The 10,079-nt window shown below is 44.8% G+C and overlaps 2 protein-coding genes across 4 annotated transcripts; one reads left to right on the top strand and one right to left on the bottom strand.

The window, feature by feature from the left end:
• Window positions 1-537: 537 nt before the first annotated feature.
• Window positions 538-5,015, bottom strand: snrpa (small nuclear ribonucleoprotein polypeptide A). The gene is made up of 7 exons (XM_035386120.1): window positions 4,888-5,015; window positions 4,436-4,541; window positions 4,020-4,192; window positions 3,093-3,269; window positions 2,597-2,779; window positions 2,411-2,499; window positions 538-1,866 (listed from the first exon to the last, which is right to left on the bottom strand). Exons 2-7 carry the CDS (start codon window positions 4,506-4,508, stop codon window positions 1,707-1,709), a joined length of 855 nt encoding a protein of 284 aa, XP_035242011.1. The 5' UTR covers window positions 4,509-4,541; window positions 4,888-5,015; the 3' UTR covers window positions 538-1,706.
• A 386-nt stretch (window positions 5,016-5,401) lies between these two features.
• On the top strand, window positions 5,402-10,014 carry c12h19orf54 (chromosome 12 C19orf54 homolog). 3 transcript variants are annotated; one of them, XM_035386117.1, is made up of 7 exons: window positions 5,402-5,828; window positions 6,632-6,864; window positions 7,509-7,577; window positions 8,148-8,272; window positions 8,365-8,494; window positions 9,060-9,130; window positions 9,488-10,014. In XM_035386117.1, the coding sequence occupies exons 2-7, from the start codon at window positions 6,689-6,691 to the stop codon at window positions 9,820-9,822; spliced, it is 906 nt and encodes a 301-aa protein (XP_035242008.1). In that variant the 5' UTR covers window positions 5,402-5,828; window positions 6,632-6,688; the 3' UTR covers window positions 9,823-10,014. The 3 variants fall into 3 exon arrangements, with proteins under 3 accessions (XP_035242008.1, XP_035242009.1, XP_035242010.1); XM_035386118.1 differs by lacking the exon at window positions 5,402-5,828 and having other exon boundaries at window positions 6,638-6,767; XM_035386119.1 differs by lacking the exon at window positions 5,402-5,828 and having other exon boundaries at window positions 6,774-6,864; window positions 7,495-7,577.
• Window positions 10,015-10,079: the final 65 nt, after the last annotated feature.

The raw sequence follows: 10,079 nt of genomic DNA, 5'->3' as shown, positions 1-10,079 counted from the left end.
AATGGTGTGAAATCATTAGATGTCGTTATTAACTGCCTCATACCCAATTCAGCATCAGAGGCACAGTGGGACCCAATTCTCCTGCTGGTGATTTAATGTGAAAGACAATTCAAGAGTGACATCTGGTGGTTAAGCCACATTGTGATCATCTTAGGCAAAACATGATAATCAAGTGCACCATTTAGCATGCAGAGGGTGCATGAGAGCACCTGATATTAGGCAGCTGCTTCAACTGTGTGGGATGACATTCATTGTGGAACTATTTCCTGCCAGACATGTCCCCTGCACCACTTGACCAGCTATTAAAACATTTGTAACAGTTCAGAATGACAAGAGTACATGATATACCATATATTCAAAAATATGAAGGGATTAGTTTTTTTTTTTTTTTTAAATTTAAAGATACTTACAAAAGTAAACATAACTTCTCAAAGATTCCTTCCAAAACAGATTAGTGTATATATACACAGAATATTCATAGTAAATCTCATCTTCAAGACAAAATGAACCAACACACAGACGTACACAGACACACACTGTGGTTATAATAAAAGGTTTATCATGAAGACAAAAGCTCCAGGTACAATGTCTGGTGGTCCAGACCCTGGGTGCAATGCTTGTAATAAAAATGTACAATAATTAAAAAAATAATAATAAAAGGGCATACTTCCACATTACATTTAGGGGGCTGAGCTAAAAAAAAAAATAAAAAAAGCACAAAAAAAACAAGAAAAAAAACAATTTTACCTGTTTGCGCTGAACTAGGGCCGGGCAATACACCGTAACGATAATTATCGAATGCAATTTCAATCACCACCACCATGTTGTCAATTGCCCTTCCTTCAGTCTCTTTGCTTTCATTATACCCCATACGGTAGTAAACATCCAAACTTTTTCCCATTGGGAAATCAGCAGCAAGGGTGTACACGCTTCCATGCGAAGCTTTCTTCAATCACATGGCAGCTGCGAGCCTTGCTGCGGAGTGGCCATCTGATCAACAACCAACTGATATCAGTGGTGATTTGTTCTCCCCCAGAAGCATCTCGCGCCGCCTCTGAAGTTCAGGTGTTTACTAACGAATCAGGTATAAAGAAAAACACAGACAATATACCACATGGTATCAATGATCATCATGGCACTCAAAATATCTGATAATTATCAAACGAGTATGTGACCCAGCTATTCCGTGAACCCACAACGGGTGGTGGTGGTGGTGGGGGATTTAAATATTTAAATGAAGTGATCCAATGAGATTCCACATTAAACAGCTGGGAGACACTAACCTTTCGCTCTCCTGTGCCATCCACTTCCCTTACCTGTCTCAGCTGGGACACTCACAGAAGCACGGCCTCTTCTGAGCTCACGCAAGTGCTGCTGGGAAGTGTGTGCGCTCTGTCTACAGATACCGGGGAAAGGAGGGGCTGTATCAGTGGACACAGGCCATGAGCTTCTGAGTTCACGCAGGTGCTGCTGGGAAGTTCATGGGCTCTGTCCACCGATACGAGCAACGAGGGACTGTATGTGGAGGCATTTCTGGTGACCTGTGTGCTGTGTCTACTGATGCTTTTTTTTTTATAACCCTTTCTTTTGGGCTAAGGGGAGAGTCATGCCAATTTGCCAACAAAGGGGCTTATGATGTTGGTGCGCCCAAGCTCACACTCCAAGCCAGCCGCGTACACGCTACGCGCTACGAGCTTCGCTTCCCGTTATTTCTTAGCGAAAGAGATCTTCATGGCGTTGGTCTGGGTGATCTTGAAGCCCTGCAGGGCCTCCCTGGCCGCGCCCGCCTGCACCTCGTTATCGAACTCCACGAAGGCGATGTCGTGCCGCCCGGGTACAAGACGCACCTCTTTGAAGCCGGGGAACCTGCAGCGAATGGAGACAGTGTCAGCTTCAACGTACCCAGACAGACTGAATGCACGCAAGCAGAGGAGCACTAAGTCAAATGACAGTAAGGATTCTTACAGAAAAAACCTGCAAACATGAAGTAAGACAGACTTTTAATACATGAAGTGCTTGGAGCAGTAATTGAGTCTGACATCATTGACAGAAAATGGAGAATTGTAGCTTTTAGAGCATTCTAAAATGCAGATGTACTACAGCAATGCCATGCCTAAACAAAAGTCAGATGTGTTCAAGGTCGCTCTACAGTGCTCCCATTGAAAGAGCATTTGCTCCTGAAAATTGATGTGTGCCAAATGGAAAAATAACGTAGGAGCACAACCAATCATGATGCATTAGTCTGCTCCTAAATTTTTCCAACTCAGGAGCACATTGAAAAAAATGATAGCATAGAGCCCTGCCTCAGGGAGACTGCACTCAGGCTAATGAACACTGCACTGAATGAAGCCCTGTGGCGTGGTGGTGCAGGGGAGGGAGAACAGGATGGAAGAGAGGAGAGACAACTGACTGGTTGAACAGCATGGACAGCATGAGCTCGTTGGTCTCTTCGGGGAGGTTGGTAAGGAACAGGATGTGGTTGGGCGGGTTCTCCGACACCTGGAACAGACACAGCAGCCGTCAGACAACGCTTGACGCGGGGGCACCCTAGACACACGGGTGCCATTTGTAATCACGCAGATGTCACTGTGCTGACCTGCTGAGCGTGAGGCATCTGCCCTGGCATCTGCCCCGGCATCATCTGGCCAGGGGGTATGGCTCCTGGGGGCATCTGCCCCGGGCCCATGCCTGGCGGGGGCATCATGCCGGGAGGGGGCATGTAGGGGGGCTGCCCGGGCATGGGCATCATTCTGGGAGCCTGGCTCATGGGCGGCATTCCCTGCAGAGGAGAGAGGGTGCATTAAATGCTGCAAGGGGGCACACGACTGCTCGCCGCGCGTTTGTCATCAATATCAATCCGACACAGGCTAAAAGGTCAACGAGATGGCCTGTCACATGACTCAACATAACAATGCAAAATAAAAGTCCAGAGACCTTTTCCTTGCTGCCTGTGTGGTATAACTAACACATAAATAAAATGTAAAACAGTACAGCCCCAATACCATGTTAAACTGAACAGTACAGCTCTGAATTGTGTAAAATAAAATAGCAGAGTCCAGCAGCCGGTGATGTGCTGCAGTCCGAACACTCACAGGCATGGGTGTTGGGACACCGGGGCCCATGGGGGCCGCCGCCCCCGGCACGCCCTTCTTGACTCCGGTCACATCGGGGCCCTTCACCTTCCTCTTCTCCTTCTTGCGGTCGCGCTCTACGTAGGTGCCCTTCATCTTGGCGATTATGTCAGAGTCCAACTTGGCGTACTGGATTCGCTGTGTTGAGGAGCGCAAGCATGGTCACCAGAAGCTACCGAACAGCAATGCCTTAATGTTGTGAGCCACACAAAAAATACTGAACAGCTCAACACAATGAGCTAAACAAATACAGCAAACCACATTATTTAAACCTTTGAGGAGCTGGTTTGTTTGAGACCCTTAGTTAGTGCTCTAGAACTCCATTGCTTTCAATTTCCAGTAGTGACCATTACATCAGCATTAGAAGGTTCAGTTAGGAACATTCTATTCACATATGTTATCTTGCACCTTTTAAAGGGTTAAAGGGAACTTTCAGTGGGGACACACTGGATGAATGCACGGTGAGACCACCAGTTCTACGGCTCCAAATCCTCCCTTTTTGAAAGGGCAACCGATTGTTCTCGGTATCCAGGGTGTGGTTTTAACAGTCATTGGATTGAACTGAAATTTAGCCATTCACAGCTGAATGCCAACATTCATGTAAATCAGCAACCATTAAAACCACACCCATGGATACTGTGTTTTGGACCCTACATCTGTGCAAATGACCTGATGTGCACATATGCCTTTTTCATGCTATCGCAGAGTAAGGATACTCCCTGCACAAGTTTGCGCGCTGCATGAAACAAGTTTTAGCAGTTAGAAAATATTTGAGAGCTCTCTACTCAAGTTATTGTGATTGCATTAACGGTTTCACACAGACTGTGAGAAGTACCATATCATTAAAACAATGGAAAGATTAGCGTGTCAGGAGCATTGTGACCATACCATAGGTTTGTCGTAAAAGGGGAATCCTTGCATCGATCGTAGGGCGTTGGAGGCACTGTTAACTTCCTTGAAGATGACGAAAGCCTGTCCCCTCATCTTAAGGGACCGAGACACCAGAATGTCCAGGATTTGCCCAAACTGGGAGAAAATGGCATACAGGGACTTCTTCAGCTCTAATGAGGAAGAAAGTTCGATAGTCAATCTGGTGGAACAAATCACATTTGCGTATAGCCTATGGTTGCAACGGCAAATAAAATGTAGCCCGGAGGATTACGTAGGCGAAACAAGATTGGATGAAGCCAAGGTAACAGGCTCATTCATAAGAAAGATAACGTAGGGAAATAACCAGCATGTTCAAGAAATAAGGAAATCAAGCCGGCGAATACAGAGAAAGGGACACACACAAATAAACGTACCGTCTTTTTTGATCTTCTCGTTTAGATTGTTGATGTAAATGGTGTGGTTGAGTCGCATGTCTTGGCCAGCCATTTTCTGAGAGTGATCAGGTGAGGCTGCTATTGTCTGTAGGCCGAAGAAGGCAGTCATGCACTCAGCATTTGCAAACAGATCGTCGAAAGGTTTCTTGCCGTCGGTTAGGTATAAAACGCACGTAGAGCTTTTCACTTTGAAAAGTACTGTTGTTTAAACATTAAAAAACCAATACAGTAAACTCGCTCAAATTCTAGCTAGCGAACGTTACATTTAATGTAGCTACCTCAATTCGGAAAATCGACTAGGCAACTAAAGTTAATCAAAATGTTTCGTTTCGATGTTAAAATGCGCTTCATAGCAGTATTTTGGAAACAAAAACGTTAACATTTTACACACTGTTTAAGTATAGACGTAATATATTCCAAAAAGTACTTACATATACTTTTAGGTCGGTTTCTCCTGAGCTACTCCAACGTGCGGCCTGCTGGTGTCTATTATCAATGGCTCCGACCGGGCCCGCCACCCAGAAGCACAAGACACTTAATTAACGTCGTTGGCTGCTTTATCCGTCAATCATCAAATAGACCCTGCCTTTCCATAGATTTGTGGGCTTCCGTTGGTTTACAAAAAGTTCAGCGATCCGCAAAAGGTGTGGGGTGATTGGACAAGGCGAAATGACTCTACATGAATTGATAATTCAATTCGATTGCAGTAACTTGGGTAATAGTTTTCATTTTGGCTCAATCCAAAATCGCGTCTAGATCCAAAATGGGAGGCATATATTTGTGCTCATACTATATTGATTTTGGATACATAATTGAAATTTAAAGTAGCATATGCCATCCACTGATTTGTGGAAACAACACCGAATAAACAAATAAAAACATACGAATAAGTGAAAATAAAACGAATTGTTTCCCCCGCCCTAAAGCTCACCGGAAGCAGTTTCCTGTTTGTCGCCGATAGTTCGTCACATAATAAACGTCACGTTAGGGGGCTACACATAATCTGAACATAGCACTTGATTCATTAAATGAAATCGAGTTAATAAAATTACATAATATATAATGTAAACGAAGCTATTTTTATCACTGCAAACTAATGTGCTCAAATGCCAAATTTCCCCCAGAGCGGGCTAGCTAGTTCACTGGCATGCAGTATTGCAAAGTATGGTTTTATGTGATAGCTTCCAGACGTTATTTTGAGGGAGATGTATTAAGGAAATATAACCTTTCACTAAATAAATCTAATCCTAGACGAAAATGACGTGTCCAATAGTTTAGCTAGCTACCCTTATATGGAATCGGGACTGGGTAGTATGCTGTGTAACACGGTTATAGCTGTTCTCCAGACAGAAGCCCTATCAGTACGACCCGGGTATGTGCCACATGAGCTTAATTTTAAAACACTGTTTCAGTTTTTAATTAAATAGTTTCTCATTCTATAGCATATTGTAAAAGCTATTTTATATATTTCATCTATATGTTACGTTTCACGATTATATTACAGCTAATGATTGCTAGCTAGCCAATGTAGCCAACTTCCGGAAATGTGTTGCTGATATGACTTTGATGGAATGTAAAGAAATATTAAGATATCTTATTGCAAGACATTAGGACATCTGTGAACCACACACAAGGCTAGATACTAAAATAACTATCTAAATTTAGTAGTGTACTACGCGGGGTTTGAATTTTGCTATATTTGTAGTGCTTTTGTGTTTGGTAGCTGGGGCTTACTGTAAGACGCAGGCGCAGTAGCCGCAACATGTATTCACGCCGAGGGACTCTATGATTGAACCTAGATGTGTAATGGTGCAATCCATTGTGCAGATTCGGTGTCTCATTGAGAGTAACCTCAGCTGTCTCGACATAGACTCGACATTTTAACATCGTGTGGGTTTGCAATTATTATCATTATTATTATCATTATTATTATTATTATTTTTACAGGAAAGCATCTTTATAATCATTTTAGGTGTTCTCAAAAGACAAGTTGCCTGGTAACTTAATATGAATCTCATGAGTATGATGCTCGTATTACATATTGGCTCCTACTATGCAAAATATTAAGGAAAATGGCACGATTTAGTTTCGTCTTTTTCTAAAAGAAGTATTTGTTTCTTCCATTTGCATGTTTTGTAAAGTTTGTAACTTGACTGTTTGACAACAATGCATCAGTCCGCAGTTTGCCGTGGTTACTGACCACAGAGTGAGCAGAGGAGGTGGACAGGCGGCATGTCGACTGACGGCCCCACGTTGCCCTCTCCTCCACCTCCACCGGCCCCGCCACCCCCCGCTGTCCTGCCAGTCTCCGGTAAGAAGAAGCTTTACCAGACCATAGCCGAGGGAAAGTCCCCGGTGCTGGGGGACCACGAGGAAGCTCGGCTTCTGCTCAGACAGAGAGAGGGCAGGTGAGGCAGAGCTCACCTTTGTAGTTCCCCTGGTTACTATTGAAGTGAGTCTATATCACCCAATACCATGCAAGTTATGAATGTTTGTGTTCATTCTTCACAGTACTATGAACATACCTAGTGTTTTCAAGTACCCTTGCTTTCAGAACAATTAATAATGGGTTCACTTTATCATTATGTAACTACAGTGGATAATTTATGAAATATATAGATTACACTGGGGACCTCTGCAGTTGCAGCTGACGCGATCATATCACAAAATCCACATAGAATATGTGGAATCCTGGCTTGTATTGTACAAAAATGTCCCTTACGAGCATGAACAATGTGGCCCACAGTCTTGAATCACCGGAACATTTGTAATGTTTCGAACTGAGTTTAACCTAGCAGTTGATTCAGGTGTACAGATTCTCACTGTTCAGTGTTTGGAATGTTTTAGATACAGTCGTTCACTTTCTTTTAACAATGGAGTCCTGTTAAAGGGAGAAACTCAATGGCACTCTATATTTGAGTAATCTCATGGTAAACATATGGTTTGAAAAGAGAAGGTAAAACATTAATTCATACAAGGTTGGATAAGCAATCGGAAACCCCCTCACTCCCTTGCTGAAATCTGAACTAGTCCTGCAGTGTTTTTCATGCAGTTTCAGGCAAGACCTGCAGTGGGCGCTGTTCAACAAATACGTGCCTTCCCTCATTCAGGATGGACCACAGTGAGTCAATGCTGCCGCTAACTGAAATGCTGATTTTACATGCAAATTTCACTGTGCCTGAATCTTAACAACCAATCAGGACGACTGTCTGCCCTGCCTCCTGTTATGGTAACGTTGCCTAGCCCTCCAAACTACACAAAACTCCAGTACTACCTTGTCATCCTATGTTTAAAAGCTTCAAAAAAATTTTACTCAGAATTTTGCAAGAAGAGGCAGGGCAGAAAGCTGTCCTGATTGGTTGTAAAGATTCAGAAGCTGAGAAATTTAGAATTGCTGATTTCACAGCCTGGGGCTGTCAGGGAGACCAGATTTATTTCTTAGACCTTTTAATTTATTGAAATCTGTCAAAATGTGAAAGAAATTTAGCCAAACATGAACCAAGGTGTTCTTACAGCAGACTTACATACTGCACCTTTAATATGTAAACTCTTGAAGCTAATATGTAATACAGTACTTGTCGAGGTGTAAGGAATTGATGTGTTGGGTTGCAGTGGGACATGTACCTTTTGGGGGCGGGGCCGCTGAACTTCAGTGGTGGGTGCATGAGTGTGCACCGTCTTTGTTCCTCAGGTGTGGTCTGGTGGCGTTGTGGATGGCTGCACAGCTACTGCAGCACCCACTGGGCGTGTCCATGGAGACGGTGGTGCACACAGCAATGGAGAGGGGCTACACTGCACAGGGGGAGATCTTCTCAGGTGAAGAAGCAGTTTTTGTACTTTCATCCAAACAGCAGCATTTCAGCACATGTCTAGAGCAGGTCTGGCTAAATCACGTGTGTGTGTTTCAGCCCGGGACATGGCTCTGCTTGCTGAAGAGGTGTGCGGGTGCCGTGCGGAGCAGTTGTCGGGAGGAATGGGAGGGGCTAACTCGACCCTCATCCTGAGACACCTCTCTGCCGGTCTTCCGGTCCTCATTCCGTATCCTTGACTACCCTGAGCCCGGCTTCAGCGGTACCTCACTACAAATTTGAACAGATTTTTTACACATCAGTGATAATTTATAATTTGTTTATGACAAATCAGATGAACATAATGCACCAGATAAAATTTATATTTCTCAACTGGTGACCCCGGAGCCTCGTAACAGTTCAGTGTTCTCAGAAAGTTTTTGCAGTGTGAATAAATAAATTGATCGCAAGTTCGCATGGCAAATATCTACATTTGCATGCTAGCTTGTGATAGAGGAATAAGCCCAGCTTCTTACGCCATTCCTTCTAGATGGACCACAGCAAAAAAAAGCCCATGCTATTGGGGCAAGCACTGAATGTGACACTGGGGTTTTCCGAAAGGTCGGTAGGGCTATACCTTTATACTCGCCGTGTTTCAGAGCAGCTCGGCAGTTTCATGCTGGACTGGCTGTCATACTGTAGGCCTGGGCCAGTTTGTTTTAGACAGGCTTGGCGCTCTCCATGGGCACAGCTAGTCAGGCTAGGCAGTCAGGAAGAACACGCCTCTGTCCTGATCTTTAACTGCGTCTGCGCAGCTACGATGAGGACTTCAACCACGAGCCCTGCCTGCGCAGCGGCCACAGAGCACACTGGGCCGTGGCCTCAGGTGAGAGAGGGACCAATACAATCCTGTCCTCCCAGCTCGCACCTATCCACGTAGCACACACCTGTCCTCCCAGCACCCCCCTATCCACGTAGCACACACCTGTCCTCCCAGCACCCTAAGTGTTTAGACGCCAGATAAATTTCTTCTATGTACCTACAAATTTAAATGAAACATCCACATTCACCAATATTCAGAATGAGTTTCTTTAAAGGATAGCCTTTTCAACTCAGCTTTAGATAAGAATGGACTGTTGGAAAAATGACAAATGAAAAATTAACATCCCCTTCAGGCAATGAAGTTATTATTTTGAGGATGGTTATTTTGTGGCCAAATGTGTGTATGTCCATGTTCCCTCAGGGATTCTATTGGGGGTGGCACAGGGCAGTCTGAAGAAGGGGTGCTTCCAGTCAGACCCTGCCCTGCCCTGGCTGCTGCTGCCGCAGGACGCCCCCTGCTGGCGGGGCGAGGCGGTGGAGGAGGCGTACGTCCTGGCCAAGCAGGGAAAGAGCCTGCACTACCAGCTGTGGCCACTGGAGGCACTGGAGAGGAGCAACGGCCAACTGCGGGAGATGGACCCGCAGCGGGCAGCCGATGGCAAGCTCTACGTTCTGCCCCAGGGAGGGCTGGAGGCGGGGCTGGCGGGACAGGTGGTGCTGTTGCACAGACAGTCACCCTGCTGTGAACCCTGCTGAAAATGCGTAACTGGACTGAAGGACTGCTGCGTCGAAACGAAGGCGGTGATGGCCGCAGGGGCAAAAAGGAAGGACCGTCTGCTCTCTTAAAAAAATACATATATATTTTTCAATGGGTCACTGATGACAAACCCAGTTGCATTTTACAGTGGTCACCTACGTTTCAATAAAATATTTTACTAAGTATCTTAATTTTATATGCTTTAAAAAAGTAAATATTTATTGCTAAGCAAGAAAACCTGCGGCTCTGGGACTTG

Source organism: Anguilla anguilla, chromosome 12 (genome assembly GCF_013347855.1).
Source record: "Anguilla anguilla isolate fAngAng1 chromosome 12, fAngAng1.pri, whole genome shotgun sequence".
In the NCBI taxonomy this organism is placed as follows: domain Eukaryota; kingdom Metazoa; phylum Chordata; class Actinopteri; order Anguilliformes; family Anguillidae; genus Anguilla; species Anguilla anguilla.
Note: the sequence above shows the minus strand (reverse complement) of the source record. Positions and strands in the feature narration are given on the sequence as shown.